This window comes from Martes martes (genome assembly GCF_963455335.1).
Source record: "Martes martes genome assembly, chromosome: 11".
NCBI classification, from domain to species: domain Eukaryota; kingdom Metazoa; phylum Chordata; class Mammalia; order Carnivora; family Mustelidae; genus Martes; species Martes martes.
This window is the reverse complement of record NC_137899.1, coordinates 47336765-47358024: the sequence shown is the minus strand read 5'-3', so window position 1 is coordinate 47358024 and position 21260 is coordinate 47336765. Positions and strand designations below refer to the sequence as shown.

General features: G+C 35.9%; 1 protein-coding gene across 3 annotated transcripts; it reads right to left on the bottom strand.

Moving 5' to 3' along the window:
- Window positions 1-1379: 1379 nt before the first annotated feature.
- Window positions 1380-21251, bottom strand: TMEM106B (transmembrane protein 106B). 3 transcript variants are annotated; one of them, XM_080819129.1, is made up of 8 exons: window positions 21009-21251; window positions 16943-17164; window positions 13909-13972; window positions 9245-9404; window positions 5153-5293; window positions 4847-4896; window positions 3829-3882; window positions 1380-2881 (listed from the first exon to the last, which is right to left on the bottom strand). In XM_080819129.1, the coding sequence occupies exons 2-8, from the start codon at window positions 17160-17162 to the stop codon at window positions 2743-2745; spliced, it is 828 nt and encodes a 275-aa protein (XP_080675255.1). In that variant the 5' UTR covers window positions 17163-17164; window positions 21009-21251; the 3' UTR covers window positions 1380-2742. The 3 variants fall into 3 exon arrangements, with proteins under 3 accessions (XP_080675255.1, XP_080675256.1, XP_080675257.1); XM_080819130.1 differs by having other exon boundaries at window positions 20918-21208; XM_080819131.1 differs by having other exon boundaries at window positions 2753-2881; window positions 3825-3882.
- Window positions 21252-21260: the final 9 nt, after the last annotated feature.

Genomic DNA, 21260 nt, shown 5'->3' with positions numbered 1-21260 from the left:
CAGGAAAAAATGTAACATCTTTACCATATCCTTTGAATAAGATCTGAGAGCAGTTTTAAAAAATGTATTGGTTATCTACCCTATCACTATGTAAGAAAAAATTCACTAGACAGTGCTCATTCATTCTTCCCTGTGTGTGTGTTTAATGGCTATAATTCTGCCTCACCTGAATGTATTTTGGTAATTTTATTAATTTACAGCCTGTTCTGTTCCAGGCTTATTCTGACAAGTTGCTTAAAAGTCTCTGGAAGTTGTCACAGATGATCCTTTTGTTTCCTCTACTACTGGTTTTCATTTATTTTATATTCTAGCTTTTTCTACCTTATATTTCATGGAAAAGTAGGTATAATAAAGAGTTTTTAATTTAAAAAATGAAAAAAAAATATTCACAACTAAGTCACTAAAAGCAAATGTTCCCTCACTTCGTCTCTTCAGTAGACTCCATACATGCACTCTAACAGGATACCAGAACCACAAATCAATAGAAAAATCCATTTAATTTACACTACATACTTTACCAAGGTTAAAAGACACAGAGCAGAAAAAAAAAATCAGGATTGATTTCTCAAGGAGGCATATCTGAAGGATGATTTTGAAAAAATGAATGGTGATTCTGAAGTAAATGGGACATGAAGACAAGGAGAGAACGGAAGAGAATATGATAAAAATTTTTCAAATATTTTATGATTTTACACAGAGAGTCACTGGAATACTCTTATCTCTAGGTAGAAAGGTGACCGGTCAGGTGTACAGAAAGATTCAGAAGCCCTAAGATAAATGACTGTTAGCTAAAGTCACAGGATTAGAAATTTTGAGGGAAAAGAGGATCTAGATAATACTCATTAAAAGATGTCAAAAGACAGAGAATGAGGGAAAATGAAATGAGAATGATCTGAAAAATAACAAACAAACAATATATGAGGAAAGTGTGCAGCCTCAAGGAGAATGGGTAGTCAAAAAACACAGAAGAAAAACACATTAAGATTGGTTTGACTAGTAGGTCTATAAAAGATGTAATGGGGTGATTCTAATAGCAAAGATGGATGTGCTAGTAATGGACTGAGGTAAGACGAGCAGTTAAAAAAAGAAAGAAATTTGTGCGTTCCACCCATTTAAAATATTCACTCAGGAAAACATGGAGAAAATGATATGAAAGCTAAAGGGAGACCTGAGTGTTTCAAGGCAAAAAGGAGGCTTCATTCGCTCTAAATAGTTAAACAAAGTTTGTGTGTTACAGCTGAGAGAGTCCGACTGATAAATACGTATGTTTCAGACCTAAGTTAGGCACTTTGGGGGATGGGGAACCTGACTTCTGTCACAAGGGAACAGAAAGAAATTAATCTCAAGCCACTTATTATTTATTTATTTATTTTTTTTTTGGTATCACAGTCGGCCCCTACCCTCAGTGGTATTTATTTACAAGGTCATCAGAAACTTGTCAGGTGAAAAGGCAAGAAGTCCAAATGGAAAATGGTATTGAAAATATAAAACAGCAAAGTGAAAAAGTCAGTAATTTACATTTGAGAACAATTTTAAATAAAATCCAAACAAAAAACTGACAATTTTAAAATGTAACTGCTAGAGGCATGGTATCCATGTGATGTGTAAAGTTACTAAATTTTTAAAAGGATAATATAGGTTTTATTTTGATATTGCCACCATCATTTAATGACCAAGATTTCTTGGATAACTTCTACCAAAGACATGATTTCCTCCTTAAAACAGGCATAAAATGGATGATGGGGGTGACTTGGGTACCTAAGAGTTGTGAAAAGTGTCTCCACAATTTGTCAGCATGAAAAGGAACATTAAAAAAAAACTGGAGCATCAAAATACTTTATTTCAAAACTACTTTATGTCTAATCCCATATGTAATTGGAACCATATTCATATTCTATAAGTTTCTGAATTTCGTTTTCCTGTTTTATTTATTTTTATGAGCAACTTACTCCACTTTGAATCTGTACTTTATTTGACATTTATTAAAGCTGTATAAAAGCCATGCACAGTTTATTTACAGTATTGTACATTAACTATGTTTGAGGACTACACAAAAATTTCACAAAACTTACTTATATGGAAAGATATGTGAAATGGGGCTTTAAAAAATTTTAGGTACAGAATTTTGCGAAGATTATTTTGGTTTCTAGTGTTATGCAAGCACTAGCTTGGAGTCAGACTGACAAAAACGTGCAAATGAATAGAATTTCAACAAACGAAAAACTACAAATGTTCTAGCTAAAAGCTAAAATATCTTGAAATACTACTATGTAGCAATGGAAATTTATAAAACAAACCAAAAAAAAAGGTTATTTTTTGAAAGTCTTTCATGAATAACAGGCTCTCAGTAATATTCTATAAAAACATTCAGAAATAAAGTTTCCCAAATTCTGTTCATCATCAAAATTATGTTTCCAGTGGTGACTGAAGCTGTGAATTGTAAATAATTATTTATTGTCCCACATGGGAAGTCTCAATGTCATCCTTTGGGGAGAGGAGGAGAAGAAAATCAACCAGCAAATTTAGATTCAAGTAAAAGATCCTGGTACAGATATCATGAACACAGAGTGTTGCAATAATGTACAAGTCCGTATACTTTCAACTGTACCCCTAAAATGGAAATGTAAACTTTAGGTTTGTTCAATTTAAGATCTCCTATTAGGAAGTAAGTACCTCATCCTTCAGAGTTCAGGAAAATATTAATAGGGATTTCTTCTTCTCCAGTGGCAGCTCTTTCAGTTTTTACTGTTGTGGCTGAAGTACATTTAGATACTCAGACTGCCCCAACTGGTAAGTTGTGTTCCTTCCACAATCAACATACTGGTACCTCTCCTGCGATATCTGTTCAGAGTGTCCAAAGTATGTTGTTGTCACAGTAACTCTAAAAAAGAAAAGAACAACAACAAAACTCAATTGGGGAGAAACATTCAACAGTTATATTAAAAAAGTCTTCCAAAGTGAGAATACTTTTATATAACCAAAATTTTCTCCTGAGAGAGACTGATTAATGGTAACTTAATATTGTGGACATGAGCCTCTTGGGAACTACTTCCCCAACAGATAACATAAATGCTAGTTTAGCAAGCCCTACTCAAATAATTATACAAAACAAATATAATGTTTCCAGGACACTTATCATTAGACAAAAATATGTTAAGTTCGTTTCACTTTTAAAAATAATTATATACAGGCGGCTGCATGGCTCAGTTGGTTGAGCATCTGACTCTTGGTCTTGACTCAGGTTATGATCTCATGGTTGTGGGATCGAGCCCTCCACCCAGCTCTGTGCTCAGCACAGAGTCTGCTTCAGGTTCTCTCTCCCTCCTGCTCACTCACTCACTCAATCTCAAATAAATAAAAAAATAAAATATTAAAAAAAATCATAGTTCTCTCATCACAGGAAAATCTATTCAGATGTCAATTAATGGCCCAAATACCAAGCCTATAACCTACAATGTTTTAATGACTTTGAGTAACACCAAACTTTCAAACCAGTAATAGTACTTCTCATTACTTTTAAGGATTTTTTTACCACAGGCAGCAGAAAACTGGATGCTGTGCTCTGTTCTCCTCTCTAGTCCACCCAATTCCACTTTCCAGCATTCTTGCAAGGTCCAGATTCACTACTTAGTGGCCATGTCATCCTTCACCTCTGAGCTCCCCACTTTCTCATTTGTCAAGTGAAATAATATTTACTCATCTCATCACACTTTTGCAGGGTTTAAAACCCAAATGAACTGATATTTGTAAAGCTGCTGTATATGCTATAAGCCAATGTTATAAATCTAAAGTTTAACAAAGAAAATCTCAAGAAAAACTGATACCTACTGCATCATGAGTACTATGTTATGCACTTTGATGGATATCAGTGTACAGAAATCACTGTTAAAAAGAAAAAACAATGTGAATAAATGCAGGCTATGATATTACAAATTTAAAATCATTTAATTATGATTCCTCCCATATTAGAGCTAACAGAGATACTATAAAGAAGACATAAAGTGGGGCACCTAAGTGGCTCACATGGTAAGCATCTGACTTGATTTCAGCTCAGGTCATTATCTCAGGGTCCTGGGATTGAGCCCAGAGTCAGGATCCCTGCTCAGCAGGGAGTCTCTTGTCTCCCTCCCTCTGCCCCTCCATGTCTACCCCCACTTGTACATGTGCTCTCTAAAATAAATAAATCTAAAAAAAAGAAGATATAAGCATTTATTGATTGAACATTTTCTATACGTCAAATAATGATAAATATTTTCATGACTTTTCATTCTAGAAACAGACACGCTTTCCTACTACAGCAATTGTAGAGTTGTTTAACACAGGCTACAAATTATTGTTACTTTTTATTCACCTTTGAAATTGTAGTGAACAGTCTGTTACTCAGAATTCTGTGAGCCTGATTATCAAAAGATGGTAAAAATTTATCCTTTTTTTTTTTTTACTTAATGAGTCAATAATCAGACCGAAATGAAAAGCTTCAGAACTTCAAACCAACAGAGTACTATAAAGTACTAGCACTTTTAGTTTTCCAGTACTAAAAAGTCAATACATACTAAAATGTATAAGAATATGGTTCTCAGAATAATTAGAAGGTGACACAGTATATTTGTCTTAATTCTGAAAAATAAGTAGAAAACAAAACTAGGTATATAGGTACATAATGCACATAATAAATATGATGTATGTTGGCACAGGATAATAGAAAGAGAAGATCAGTGAGAGGCCAGAAGTATTCCAAATGTGGTTTCTTGACTGCTAAGATGGCAGGTAATGCAGAAGATATCCATACACTTTATTCCTCACTTTATAATCTAATGAGAGAAAATTATTAAAACTCAAAACTTACTACATGTAACTCATTTCCTCTGCTATGACAGTAGGTACTGTATAATCAATCTGAAATGCAAAAAATGAAAGTAAGCCAATTGGAAAGAGGAGCAAAGCATCAAATATTTCAGACACCTTTCACAATTTCAAAGAGTTTAGAAATGTCTCCCTTTGCAAAGCTGCTTCTAAGACTTTCTCTTATACATGGAAGGGATACATGTCAAGGTCAAGTTTTGAGGAAATCCTCCCCTCCCTCAAGTTAATATGAGAGACAAAGTCAAGACTCATTGAACTCCTGTGAAGTTATTTCATGATGGAAGCTTACTTGTTTCATATCCAGTGGGCCAATATTGGTTATGTTGTTCAAGCGTGCCTTTCCGATAACTGTTTTTGAAAACTGAACTTGTGCAGTGATGTTTTCAACTTCAACAGAATAATAGTTATTGTTTGTTATATTTAGTGTGTTCTACAAAAGAAGGAAGACAGAAAATGTATAAGCATAACAAGTATGTATTCAAAATTAATTTTATAAAGTGACTTCAAAAAAATAAATAAGACTTCAGCTATGGCCATGCTTCAGTTATTAGGAGGAAGAAAAGTACTGCCAAAAATAACATAGGACATTAAATGAACTGATTATTTGGTTTTATGATGAGTGCTATATTATGCTGATAATAAACATATAATTTAAAAAAACAGGCCCAGAAAATGTACATTATAGGAATATACAAATGAATGTTAGAAAATGTGTTTGTGGCCTTAGCAAAAATTTTATAACAATAATTTTTAAATTTCATCTAAAATTTTGCTAAATATTAATATACAGGTATCTTTACAGACATTACCAGTAAGCTACTTCTTATTCTATTAAATACAAAGATGACCATTTAAAACATTAAATAGTACTTTAAATAAATTTTGTTTAAAAAGAATTGGTATTTTAACTTATATATAAGTAGAAATTTCCACTGGGCCCCTTTGAAGAAGAAATAGGATAGATTCAAGTCTATTTGTTGGAAAGAAATGGAGCTACATCATTTCTATTGTTAATAAGTGGGGGAGCTTCTGCAATTCTAATTCACAACGATTATCTCAAATTATTTTAGAAAACGGCCAATGAAGAAAAAAATGTTAAGTCAAGAAACAAGAAACAGATAATAAATAAAACATCTGAAACAGTCATCACGAAAGAAAATCTACAGGAACTAAATGATAAATCTTAAATATTTGTAAGGCAGATTGTAATGGTTACCACCTATACAAAAAGAATCCTTACAAACTGAAAAGACAAAGCCTTAAGAAAAAAAATAATAAAGCAAACAAGAGCAAAGCATATTGAAGAAATAAATCAAAACAGTATAAATATAAATGATGAGAAAACACTTAAAAATTCTCAAATTCATTTAGAGTTGGGGAAAAGTTGTTTTAGTACAAAAGGAATATTGTTTTATATTCATTAAACTAGTAAAACCTGTAGCAAGCAACAAATTCTATCCCTGGCAGGGATATGAGCAAAAGGGTCTATTTTTACATTCCTGGAAAACTTGTGAAGCCTTGCGGCCATTCTGATAAGGAATCTAGCAACAGCCATTAATATAAAAATAATGTATACCTTGTGACCTAGCAATCGTACTTGAGCATTTATCCTAAAGAAATAAAAACACTGGAATGTTAATGACAACAGTGGCAAAAACAAACAAACAAAAAAGACTGAAAATAAACCAAATGCCCAGATATAAAAATAATGACTGAATAGTATTAAATCATTACATGGAATATTATGCAGCCCATTAAAAAGAATGGATTAACTCTAAGCCAGAAAATTAGGAAAGATTTCTACAAGGTATTAACAAGTGAGAAAACCAAGATGCATAAAATATGTACATATGAAAATAAATATTAAGAAAAGCTAAATGTGGGCTTATAAATTAAAATGAACATGGAGAAAGATGGAGAATGGCAATTAATGGGGTAAGTGAAAAAGAGAGAAAACAGTCTCAGTAAAAAAGGATAAGAAAAAGAATATGCTAGCAATCAGTGATTTTTATGATCACATTTATTTATTAATCTAGTTATATGGAGAATTAAAATTCCATAATGTAGTAGAAATAACCTTTATCTAAATATATAAAAGTTTTCATCTACTTAGCTCTTAATACCCATGTCAATTTAACTTTTAGACACTATAGAAAAGGGATTGTTAATTTGACCTTCTGATACAGGCGGAAGAATGGGTTGCAGAAAAACCTTGGACTCCTTTGTACGTGCAAATAACAGTATGTGTCTTTCTCTGAAGTGCCCATAGTTATTAAAGGGATCAATAATGCAAAACTGGTTGACAACAAAAATACTTACAATAATTAGAAAAAGATGTACTGATCATTAGAATTACAAAGAAACATTAAGACAGACCAAAAAAAAAAAAAAAAAGACAAAGTCTGGTACTATCAGACATTCTGTTGCTGAGAGCAGTGAGAATCCACTTAATTTGTAAGTCAAGAGAACACAATCATAAGCTATTAAGTAATGATGATTTATTATCAAAAACCTTAAAATGATCTGTGATCTTTAGTTAGCAAATTTGTATTTAGGAATCTATCCTATAGCAATAACCTAAAATGGAAACAAAGTTTAAGTACAAAGATGTTTTCTGAGTATCAGTAATAGCAAAATTAAACATCTATTACGAAATGGTTGAGTAAATGGCAATATAGCCATATAAAAGACTACATGAGGGTACTTAACATGGAAAAATTTAGTGAGCTCTCAAGGTAAAATGTCCACGTGTATATGAAAATATCTGGCTACGTTTATAAATGTATATGTGTATACAAATGTATATATGCATTATTAGCAAATATATGTATATATTAATAGGTCTAGGTAGCAGAAGTAAAAACAGACATCAAGAATGTCAAATGTATAATGGTAACATATTCATAAGCAGAAAGACAAATATTACTATAACAGAGAAAGTAGTAAGAATGTCTATTTCTCATTTTAAGAAACAAAAGCAATATTATATAATTCCATTTTCCAAATACTGACAGAGAACCTATGAAAAACTCAACCTTTTATCTCAGTTTTCCCGTCAAACTTAATGTTTATCTAATATGATAATGCTATTTCTTATTTAATGTTCAGTCTTTCTCAGTTAAGTATATCTCAAAAAAGTGGGAATTCCTGAATAATTACTGAAGTATGATATTTACATCTTAATGCACTTATATATAAAAGGGAACATCACATGACTTTTATTTATTATACATTTATAATATTTGATACTAAAACGAGTTCTGGAGATTGGCCAAAAAAATCTGGCCACTTTTAAAAAAACTGTACACAAAGAAAAATACATTCCTCATTCCAGATGGCTGTTAAAATGAGAAAATACTCAACAGTAATTCTCTAGTCATATGAAATTGATTTACAATTAGCACTGTGTTGTTTCATGTACATGTGTTTTCCATAGATACTTTTTTTTTAAAAAAGCCCTTAATCTGATTAACAACTTCTGGTGCTAAGCAATGAGAATAAATGGACCCATGGGAGTTCTTTCTTTCCTTTAATTAATGAGTAATTCCACTTTAACATACCATTTCTCTACACTCCTGTCCCTCCAAAACTCTCCCCCCAACTACAACTAGCTTTATCTCTACTTCCACCTCACACATACGGTACCACCTCCGCAAAGAAAACCAAGTAAAGTCCAGTATCACTCTTCCAAACAAACCGCTGCCACACAGATGCACTGAGGCCTGAACCCATACATAATTGCTAATGGCATGACCAATACACGTTCCTTTTTAATAATTCAGTGGTTTGCAAACCATGCTTCTTTTCAAACAAATATTAACATATAAACAGGTAGACCTTCTCTGAGGTTTTGTTTGTTTCCTGTTTTCAGGAGTGGGAAGGCTGTAGAGTATTAAAAATGAGCGTCCAGGAAAATACTGCAGATATTTTCCCACATACTAATTTATAACAGAATCAGTCTCTTGTACTTTAAACGCCATAAAGGAATAGTCTGTTAAAATGGCAAAAACTGTATTTCACCAAATACATGGAAAAGAAAATGGTACATTTATCACATTTATACAATCAACTATTTTAACATTTTGCTAGGAATTAGTTGGAGTCAAATGATGAAAAGTAAACAGATTGTAAATTTTTTTTTTTGCCAGCAACTGTTTGTTTTACCATCTTAAAGTCAACTCCAAATGCTAAATGATTCTGTATATACGACTGCCAGTAATTATTATTTGCCATTTTCAGCAGAATCAGAAATGATAGAGGATCAAAAGCAGACATACAGAAAGCAAACTGACCAGTGTCACATTTAATATTCTCTAAAGGGACAAAGGTATATATCATAAAGGAATGCAGTCAAATATTTTTAATGTGAATTTGTACTTACCGTGATATTTAAATATACTGTACGCTTTTGAACATCATAACTGACGTATGCTGATTTTATGCCAATGTATTTCACGTCAATAGAGCGAGGGAAAAGGAAAAACACAGCCAATCCAGAAAGGAGCAGACAGACAAACACAGAAGCCATCACATACAGCTTTCTGAAAAGAAAAATGAGTATTGAAATACATATGCATCAAAAATTACATAACGAAACATTCAGAGAAGAGTTCAACTTGAATTTTTCCCGTTATACTAGCAGGAAAAGATGTATAATTTTACCAACCTTTTACATTATAAAAGTATTTAGTTGGGTTGGATCTGGTCTATTACGTGTTAAAATGTTCTCCTTAAAAGATGTATGTACCTCTTTGGAGACCGGGGTTTCAGGGTTACTGCACGTACATTTACTACAGTGTTTCCTAAACCAGGCTGCACAGTGGAACTGGGGGAAAAGCTGGGGAACTTTATAAAAATATGGATTTCAAGACTCCCTTCTAAATTCACTAAAGCAGAATTTTCACATGTGGGTTTTGCCATTATATAATTCCCTGAAGTGACAGCTCATCAGAACCTGTGAAGCCTTTAAACACATAATGACATAACCACATGCCTCATCAATCTCATGGAGTCTCACTAAGACTTTGAGTCTCATCCCAAAGTATTTATGTACTCAGATTTAAAAATATTGTTTACATTAATCAACTCTGCTTTGATGATGTCGTTAAACTGTTTCTTGAAAATCAGAAAAGGGGATAATAGTATGCATTTATAAGACAAGAAAAAATAAACTTTCCATGCTTTTCTACTCTTCTAACTCCCCTTGAAATGTAGTTCTTCTATCTTTCCCTCTTTATTTCCAATCTCCAGAGACAAAAATTGCCTCTATCTTCAAGTTTACCCTCAAAACTAGGGCTTCAAAATACAAATTTTCCTCGTTTCTCCAACAAATAACTCTCAGTTCAAAGCCCACAGCACCTTTGTTTCTTTCTTTCTAGGTCTGTGGAAATAATTTGAGTACTCCACACAATTCCCTATGAATTATGAGATTTTCCACAATGACTGGTGGAAACTCTTCCCGGCCTCATGTGGGCTCTGAGGACTGTCCCCTCTGTTCTGTTTTGCGTGGTTCTTCCTTCAGCCTCAGGTACTTTCCTCACACATTATACACTGATCAGTACTCAGTGAAACACTCAAGGAGTACCCAGTATGGCTCTCTACCCTCCTACACCTACCCAGTGTAGCTCTCTACCCTACTCTGACCTACTAACTTTAGTCTTGGACTCCTAGATTGCCAATACCATGCATCTCCTCAGTTTAGGGGGACTACTAAGCTCTGCCTGGGTTCTTTCCATTGTGCTGCGCTCTGGTATCTTTTCCTAGACAGTAAGGTGGTATAATCCCAGGGCTTACCTCATTTGTTTTCCCTTTCTCTGTTATCACTGTCCTTGTACTGCCTCATGTCCACCACCTAGAAATATTGTTTCATTTTATCTGTCCAGTTTTTTAGCTGTTTTAGATGGAAGAATATATCTAGTCCCTATAATGATCCCATCTTGCTTGGAAGCGAGAAATCAAATTTATTTGATTTTGTACTTTTACCCCTTAGTTTTTATGCTAAGAATCTTATCCCTAATGGCATTAGTCTACACTTACCTGCTTTACGTGTAAGTTTCAAAATTATACTAACATTACTCCTAACAATGCAGCTTTTGAGTGCAGTTTAAACTTTTGTTGTCGTTGTCTTTGTCATTTAGAACACATCTTACTAGACACTGACAGTCAAAATGAAATATTTTCAAGTCACTTATAAGTTATTCTTTCATCTGTAGTTATGCCACCAACTAGATATAGTCAGAATCATTAGAATCATGTTTCAGTTTGTTTCAAATTTTAGGAACTGCTTTTTTTTTTTAACTTCGGATTTCATCTTTTAAGTTCTATTTTTTAAAAACGTACTTCTAAACCCCAAATATAAATATATATACATACACACGGTCATCTCACTTGCTTACCTATTCCCTCTTCCAAGTTCCCTCCCAAGCTCTGAGCGTAATCGTTTTATTAGCCTTTGGTTTATCAATCCACTGTTTCTCTCTTCCTCTGTGTATGCATGTGTGTTTTCAGATAAAAACGTACTCTGGATATCAACTCTAGTAAAATACAGAGTTCTTCCTCATTCCATTTTATCATATATAGATGTAGCATAACTTATTCTACCAGAACCTTATCACTGGCCATTTACATTATTTCTAGTCCTCTGCAATTATAGACACTGGCACAGTAAATAACTTATGTAAAAGCCACTTACTATATTTGACAATTATCCTTAGAAAAAAATTTTCAAAGTAGAATTCCTGAGCCAAAAGGTAAATGCATATGTAATTTTCCTAGATAACAACAAATTCCCCTTCACTAACAAGATATGAGTACGTTCGTTTCACACAATACTGCCAACCAATTTGGAGTTCTGGCTAATCTGACAGATAAGAAACGGTATTTCACTATTGTTTTAATCTGTTTTTCTCTTACGAGCAAGACTGAACACCTTCTCAAATGTTTAAAGGAACTCTGTATTTCTCTTTTCTGGACTACTCGTTCATGGTATCTGTGGTAATGTGCAGACATCACTTCCCAGTTTGCCATTTGTATTCTGGCTTCATTTAAGGTTTTGTTTTCATCTTGTAAAAGTTAATCTAGGCTTTGTCAAATTAATCTTTTCTGTCCTCACTGGATTCTGAATCCTATGTAAAGTTTTTCCATCCTGAGATTATAGAGGACTTAAGCCTAATTTCTTGAACATTCATAACCATCTACTGTATGTTTTATAATAAAGGGTCAGATCTTTTTAAAATCTTGTTCATTTTTTTTCTATGAATATTTAAATATGCTGCTCTACTGGTTACTTATTTGGAGCACTATGGGTTAAGAAGCAGGCCAATCTGATTTTCTGTCCCTTATAAATTAATTGATCCTACTGCCTGGGGTCTTTCAAAGGGTTTTTCTGGAGTTTTTTTGCTTTTTACGTTCGAAGTCCAGTAATTTCACTAGGATGGATAGAATGTTTTGAAGATCATGGCATGTCTTTTCAATATGTAGGTCTGTGTCTTGTTTCACCTGAGAAAGTGTTTTTTTTTTTTTTAAAGATTTTTTTTTTTTAATTTGTTAGAGAGAGAGAACATAAGCATGGGGAGTGGAGGCAGAAGGAGAAGCAGGCTCCCTGCTAAGCAAGGAGCCCGATGTGGGACTCCATCACAGGACCCTGGGATCATGATCCGAGCCGAAGGCAGATGCCTAATCAACTGAGCAACCCAGGCATCCCGAGGAAGTGTTCTTGAACTGAATGTTTAGTATTTGTTCAGTTTGATTCCTTTGATTTTTCTTCAGGGGCTTCAATTATGTGAGTGTTCAATCTTTGCTTATGGTTACCTTACTTTTCATTAATTTGTGTGTGTGTTTTCATTTCCTCCTTTGTAATTTCTATTCCCTTTGCTATACTTTTCATGGTATCTATTTGCAATTGTTCTTCTGGTCTGGTCTCCATTTCTGAAATAATTTTTCCTAATTCTTTCAGGGGTTCACGTCCTCATGTCTCTTTTTACGTCCTCATGTTGTTTAGTCATCTCATTTCATAGCTTCTACAGTTTCAATTTCTTTTAGAACATTTATAATATTGTTAGTTTTCATGTTTTTCTGATATGCTTCTATGATCTATTAGCATTTTCAGTTTAACACTATCTTTGTATGATGCTTCACTGCAATACTTTTTTGTTGCTCAGCTTTAAATGAAATGTTTTTGTACTTTTAAAAGAAGCTTGCATTTTTGGCGATGAGGATGAGCCAGGGTGGCCCTCCTAGCTTCACTGCTCAAAACTCCATCTTCTATTAAAATACAAAATTAATTGTTTTCTTCTTTTTTTTTTGTAAGATGGCCTATATGTATATACACTTCTATAGTTCTGAGATTCTCTCTCTAGTTTCCAAAACTTTTCTTCCATTTTCCCTATTCTTTCCCTGTACAATGGATTCAGTCCCTCACAGGCTTTTCCTTAGGATATGTCTGTCCTGTTACAATAGCTTTTGGTTGAGTTTTCTTAAGGTCTTTGAGGGATCAAGGTGGTCTAGTTCCTTCTGATCATAAGGGTCCTTAGTGGATCTCTCTGACCTTTTCTGCACTTTCTCCAAGGTGCAGCACACCAAGAGTCCTCCCATTTTGCAGGTTATCCAGAAGTATTTGCTGGAAGTGTTCTGAGTATCAGAACATTTGCTTTGTCTCAGAACTCTCAGGACCTTCAGCAATTCTTTTTGTTTCCCTTCACAAATTCCACACAGCTGCTAACATGTTTTGATCCTCACTCCATTTTTAATCTGGGGTGAGTAGGAGAACCTTAACACCCATTTTTAATGAAAATGTTTCTGTTTCCTACTGCTTTTCTAGGTTTGTCTGTTTTAGTAAATAGATTTGAGAAGATTCAGACACTATGCCTCTTTGAAGGCGTTATCCCAATCAGAAATCCTTCTTCTTTTAAATGACGTGAAGCATCGATGGCATAATTTAAGAACCTGATAACGTTTTTCATTTTAATAGTTAACTAAAGTGATTATATGTAATCTGAAAAACAGAAAAATACCAAAAAAATTTGCTATTTTCTTATCATCACTTACGTCCTTCTTGGCCTTAATCTTTGATCGCTATATGGAATCAATGCCACCAGCTGGTTTTCTTGCCCTAAAAGTAAAAATAGGTTTAGAAATTTATTAATATAATTAATTAAAATATAGTGGCTTTCTATCAAAGTCTGGTTTAGAAGGACAAGAATACCATCTAGCTCTCATCTCTCTGGTAAACTGCTCAAAATCTTCAAAAATTAGTGATAGACACTAAATTCCAAAACAAATAATGTATTTTTCATAGCTTGATATCTAGTTATGAATACAAATAATACAAAGAATGAGAAAGAGTAATGACTTTACTGAAAAAGATCTCAAGAGGCTCAGCTTTCAGACGATCTGAATTTACCAAAACTTCTTCCACTACTATTTCCTGCTTAGATTCTGATTTGGTTATCTGGGTAACAGCAAAAGAAATATCTGCTACCTCTGTGTCCTGAAATCCTTTACACTATACTCCTTGAAAACCAAAATCAATACATAACACGTCTCATGTTTCAAAAGCCCATACAAAATGAGGCTTCCACAACTCAGGCCACACATCTTTTATTTCTTGGGTTAGGCTATATCCATATAGTTTAATGGGTACATAGATCTTTAATAAAACAATTTTGCAATCTTATCAGAACTTGACTTTTTGTATTAACTCTTAAAGCACTACAGTCAAATTCCCTTTTAAAGCTTCCTATAATGTTTCCATTATTCCTCCCTGCCCCTTCTACAACTCTCCCCTCATTTACACTACCTCCCCACACCCACAAGTAAATATATGTTATGTATATATGTCTCTCTCCATATGTACATGTATCCTGTCTTGTTTGGTGGTATTCATTTGACTAAACTACAATCCTGCTTATTAAAAGCAACCTCTCAGTTACCATGCTGATACAGCTAATCGTGGATACATAAAAACATGCAACTATGCTCACTGGCCTCGTTTCGATCACTAATCTCAAGTGGCCTTTAATGTCAACCATTATACAATTTTCCCTAGTTCACACTCTCAATCTGACTCTCCAAAACTACAACTTTATAACTTCAACTCTCGCTTCAAATCTCCAATACCTTCTTCCCTCTCCTCACTCTTAGCTCATAATGGGGCAAACAGGAAAGAACTTCCACAAGCTCCCACTACCACATCCACTCACCTACCTGTTTCCCTGTCCATATACTCTACTTCCCTACTACAAAGCCTAAACTGCAGATGCTCCTCTGTGAGAGCAGCCCCTGCACTTGTGCACTACATCTAATAATTCCCCCATCTCCTACATTATGTTTTTTTTTTCTCTATGGATTATTCTCATCAGCATACATATTATTCACTCTACCTTAAAAAAAAATCCCTTTCCTGACCTCACAGCGCCCTCCAGCTACCATCTTTCTTCTTCCTTATATATATACAGTAAAACTCCTCAAAATACCTATTTTCTCACTATGTAACTTCACTCCTCCTATACTCTCTTGATCCCACTCTGTACATGCTATACATGCTTATGCAACCCACCAAGCTGTTCTTTTAAAAGTCTCCAGTGGTCTCCATGTACATCACCAAATCCAATGATCAGTTCTCAGTCCTTACATTACCTGATCTGTCGGTAGCATCCAACAGGTCCTTACTCTCTCCTACTTGGTGCACTTTCTACATTCATTTCCAGGACACCAGAGACTAAAATTTCCTCCTTCTACTATAGCTGTTTTTCATTGTCTTTGCTAAATCTTTCTCAAATCACTGACTTTGAAATGTCCCAGTGCCCCCAGGTTTGGCACTAGGGTGTCTTTTTTTTTTTTCTATTCACACTGATAAGCTTGGTGCTCTCATCCAACTCAGCTTCAAATAACCACCTGTATTCGGATGACTCCAGCTGAAGGCTTGCACCTGAATTCCAGACACTTACTGTAACTACCTATTAAACATATCCACCTAGATGCCAAATATGCATCCCAAAACTTTTATCTCTAAAACAGAGTTCTTGATCTCTCTCCAGACAGACACACACAAACCTGTTCTCCATCCTAATAAACAGCTATTCCATTCTTCCAGCTGTTCAGACAAAAATACTTCCAGGGTCATCCTGATTTCCTACTAACCACAATCCATTTCCAGGCTGCCAAAAAAAGCCTACAGGCTATACCTTAAAAATATATCCAGATTGCTCAAATAGTCCTTTTTTCCCTCCTCTGAGCCAGAGGCACTAATCCTTTTGCCTACAAAAATCCTTTCATTCTCTGAAAAGATAATACCATCACATTCAAAGGCCAACTCAAATAGATAAAGTTCCCTAACCCAAGGCATTTTTTTAAAGAAACTGGTATAAACTGATGTCTTCCCTTATCACTTTGTCCTTCCACTTTCTGCAGGAATACCTATCAGCTTCAACATGAGCAGTAAATAAGAATAACACAATAACACAAAGTATTTTTATTATTTCTATTGTTCCCACTTCTACTGAAGTCTGTCTAGCCTACAAACTGTACATGAAGATTATTCCCTTCTGAATTTCCCTATGAGATGCCACACACTGATTTTCCCCCCTACATGGCCCATCTTCATTTACCATCCCTCTTCATGTAGTTCCTCCTAAGAATAACTAACTACGGCATGACTAGCTTCTTACTATTCTTCAGATAATGAGTTAAAAATATTAGGTCACCAAATTACTGAAATTGTTCCCAAAACCCAACATATGATTACTACCTCTACTGATTCCCAACAGGTCTAAAAAATTTCAGTCAAGAGATATTGCGTATCTGCTATTGCAGGTGGGAAAGAAAAAAGTACTAGAGGTAGACTGGTGGTTTTCATTACCGTTTTAGGAACCTTAAGATGTTTCTGGTCTTTTTAAAAAATGTTTATATTTACTTCTTTGTATCTCTTTAACTAAAGATAACTAATAAACAGTTTTAACTTTAATTCTAAAAGACTTCTGACTGAAACACAGAGGGTTGTGCTTAGATCTATGGGTTTTATATTATTTGTGTGAATGCCTGGAATTACTCTTTAAAGGAAAAACAACACAGTAACACATACCCCTAGGAATTCTTCCTGTTCCTTGACAAGTGGGACAAGTAACACTATCTCTTCCCGTAAATTCCACATATGGAAACTGAGAGACATCTCCACCTCTTCCATCTTCATTATGGACTTCATTATTAAGCAGTCCATTCCTCATGTTTTCAGTTGATGTGACTCCATCATAAACATCCTCTTTATTTGAATGCAAAGGCAAATGTGAAAAAGACTTTCCCATGTCTAAAGAAAAAGAAAAATCTTACAGTAAATTTCAGGAAAAAAGTATACTCAAGAACATTATGAGATTTTTATAACAACCTAATTAATATAGAGGAAACTTCACAGGAATATTCAAATTACTTTCTGATTAGAATTATATTTAATCAAAGTACTGTCTGAAACAAGGGATCCAAAAGTCCAAAGTGTTTTTCTTTTCTTTCTTTTTTTTTTTTTAAAGATTTTATTTATTTATTTGACAGCAAAAGAGAGATCACAAGTAGGCAGAGAGGCAACCAGAGGGGGTAGAGGAAGCAGGCCCCCTGCTGAGCAGAAAGCCCAATGAGGGACTCGATCCCAGGACCCTGAGATCATAACCTGAGCTGAAGTCAGAGGCTTAACCCAATGAACTACCCAGGCGCCCCCCTCCAAAGTGTTTTTCTAACAAAATATTATAAAATGATGTATCAGACTTGTGATGAGAATGGGCTTTCAAACATTAAAATTTTACAAGTCTACACTTTTTTAGGGTTCTCTGAAAATAAAGTGGGCTTTGCTTTTCTTAGAATAAGACAAAAACATAAAACAAAAACATATTCTATCTTTAAACCAATTAGTGCTAAAGCTAAAGTTGGTTTAGGCAAATTATGATTCCTTATTATATGTATCACCAGGCAAGTTAGAAGACTTCAATTACCTCCCATTAAACCTCAGTCCGTGGGGCGCCTGGGTGGCTCAGTGGTTTAAGCCTCTGCCTTCGGCTCAGGTCATGGTCTCGGGGTCCTGGGATCGAGCCCCGCATCGGGCTCTCTGCTCAGCAGGAGCCTGCTTCCCCCTCTCTCTGTCTGCCTCTCTGCCTAGCTCTGATTTCTCTCTGTCAAATAAATAAAATCTTTAAAAAAAAAAAAAAAAAAAAAAAAACCTCAGTCCGTAATTTCTAATTGATTAAATTCTTCTTTCCAGCTTATCTCTAAAACGCAGGCCAAAGATACTGAGGGCAAAGCATCCCATAAAGGGAAGCAAACAAGCCCCTCAAGCAGTAAGGGGCCAGCAGGACAGATGCCAAGACAATGGTGGATCTGACCTTTACCACCCACCTGCATGTACCCATCCACCTTCATCCCACATTTTCCTTACATAAACTCAAAAGTATTTTCTGCACTTTGGAGACAGTATTTTGAGACCTCAGTCCCCTGTCTTCCCCATGGTGGCCTTGCTAAAATAAATTCTTTTCTTGTTTCACCACCACCCCTTTCTCTGCTTTTGGATTTTTGTCAGTGGTGAGTGGCTGAACCTGGCCTGTTTGGGACTCCTGGAGCCAGGTTTCTCTGGGCCTAAGCCCTGGTTACAAGTTCAAAGTAGTAAGTTTCAGTCTTAAAATTCATGCCCCTTTGTGATAAATAAAATCAACAATTCTTCTCATTCTCACATTTCTAGCCTTAACATTTAAAATGTAAACAACTCAAAAACCAAATCCTGCATCACTTAAAATTATGAAATTAATATTCAAAGATATTTAATAATTCACCAATACAAAGCAGTAAAACTTAATACATTAATTTCCAAAATTTTAGTATGATGCTATCAAAAATAACATGGGTAAAATTTAAATTTATATTTAATATAAATTTAAAACCAAGTAAGAATAGGTAGTAGTAGTACCTATAAATACCATACCTATAGCAAAATAACCTCTGCAGGTAGGTAATGCAATAGCACAGCAGTTGAGTCATACAATTTTAGATTTTTTTTTAAGATTTTATTTATTTATTTGACAGAGAGAGATCACAAGTAGGCAGAGAGGCAGGCAGAGAGGGAGAAGAAGGGAAGCAGGCTCCCTGCTGAGCAGAGAGCCCAATGCAGGGCTCGATCCCAGAACCCTGGAATCATGACCTGAGACGAAGGCAGAGGCTTTAACCCACTGAGCCACACAGAAGCCCCGAGTTATACAATTTTAAGGATGAAAAAGAACTTAAAAGTCATATAATACAACCTGCTGATGTTGTGAGGGAAAATGAATAAAGGGGGAAAGCAAAATTTAAAAACATTTCTTCTCTTCCTAAATTTGACCATATATCTTTTATCAGTTCCTAAAAATGGATTATTATATAGACATTCATACAAAGAGATGAGCATTTCTTTTAAAAATTCTAACTGAGGGATACCTGGGTGGCTCAGGTGGTTAAGCGTCTGCCTTCCCCTCTGGTCATGATCCCAGGACCCTAGGATCCAGTGAGTACCGAGTTCCACATGGGGCTCCTTGCTCTGTGGGGAGCCTGTTGTTCCCCCTACTTGTGCACTCGCTCACTCTCTGACAAATAAATAAAATCTTTTAAAAATTTAAAAAAAAAAAAAAAAACTCAACAGGACACCTGGGTGGCTCAGGTCATGATCCCACCGTCCTGGGATCAAGCCCAGCATCAGGCTCTCTGCTGGATGGGGGGGGGGGGTCGTCTGCTCCCCTCCTCCCACCCCCCCTACTTGTGATCTCTCTCTCTCTCTCTCTCTGTCAAATAAATAAATAAATAAATAATCTTCTAAAAATTTAGAAATTCTCAGTGATTTGAGTAAGGAAAACTGACAATAATTCAAGTCATACTGTAGTACAAAAAAAAGTTCACTTTTTAATACTGGCATGCCATCCAAGTGTTGGGGATCATTCAAACATAGTGTAAACAGCAGGATAAAAAAATTATACAACTAGCAGACAAATATAAAAGTGCAGAATGATGAAGATGCTTATTTTCACAATTTTATTATTAAAAATCTCCATATACATTGTACGTGTTAAGTTTAAAAACAAATGAGCTTGTAACGTCCGCAAATGCATTATCTTCTCTTGGTTTGTCTAATGACATTAAGGCCAAGCCAAACCAACACATGCCAGTCACAGGTGGTTCAGGGGTGAATTAACATCACTCTCCCCACACAGTAACCTATGTGACAGTTGGACAGGGATTGAGGGCCTCAGCAGTGTGGCCACAGAAGCATCCTTTCTGGGATCTCAGTTAGCACATGAGGGTAAAATGCATCCCACTAGAGTGCTTTGGTGGCCGAGTGAGAGGAGACACAAGGCAAGATCAAGTGGCTCTCAGTCTGGGCCTGTCTTCTATGTGTATCTAACAGTTGTCTTGATGAGTCTGCCTTTAACAGGTGTTTCAGCAAGGCTAACTGACTAGCACCAGACTTCGTCAGGTACTGCACACCCCCCACCCTCCCTACTGGATTTTCCTCACAGTGTAGAAATATTTAGCCACTACTATTCCTGGACACTCCCTGGTTTGTTTATCATTAGGTGCTAAACCCCCTTCTCTTCCCTGTATTCAATGTTTTTAATCACAATTTCCTACTGAAAACCCAACATGGATCTAAGACAGCAACGAGAGATTAAAAAGAAAAAAGAAAAAAAAGTACAGCACTCCAACCAGTTTAAATGGGTCACTATCTTCTGTGATAACGAAGAAAGCCAGCATCATTCCTAAGCTACATAAACAAGACTCGGCACACAGCCTACTCAGTAAAGGTTAAAGATAAGATCAAGGGAACCGTGCAAGAAAACTCAAAAGAAAAGCAAAACCAGGGGCCACTTGGCTGTACAAGGTGTGGGGGCCTGGATCAACCTTATGCTCTGGGCTTGGGCCAAAGCCTAAAGCCCCCTCGGCAGGAGGCTGGACCCGGCAGGAGGTGACACAACAACCAACAACGCCATCAGCCAACCCTGAGCGCCTCCTCGGTGCCCGAACTGGCCCAGCTCCCCTGCGGCCTCTCCGCCTATACCTCCCGGTCCCTCTCGGCTCTTTCCAAGGCGCCGCCGCTCAGTTCCACTCCGAAATATGGACCGAGGGGCTGCGCGTCCGGGGTCGCTCACCAACACTCGGGTCGCTGCGCAGTCCCGAGCTGCTCCGGCGCACACAGGCCCGAAGACAGGGTCACGGGGTCTGCCGTCCGGATCGCTGGGGCTGGAGCGACAGGCCTACAAGCGCCGGGGCACCGCGGATTCGGGGCGGGGGAGGGGCGGCAGGACGACAGCATCAGCTGAGGCCAAGCGCTGCTGCAACCTGCGTCCGCACCTGCGCAGAGCGCTTTCGTAGGAGGTGAGTGACCTAGGAGCGTGCACTAC

Excerpts from the sequence above, each read along its gene's own strand:
- TMEM106B (XM_080819129.1), bottom strand. The coding sequence starts at position 17,162 with ATGGGAAAGTCTTTTTCACATTTGCCTTTGCATTCAAATAAAGAGGAT. Across the intron at positions 13,973-16,942 it reads AACAGGAAGAATTCCTAGGG|GGCAAGAAAACCAGCTGGTG; the intron begins GTATGTGTTACT and ends TTTTACTTTTAG. Across the intron at positions 5,294-9,244 it reads CAGTATATTTAAATATCACG|AACACACTAAATATAACAAA; the intron begins GTAAGTACAAAT and ends CTTCTTTTGTAG.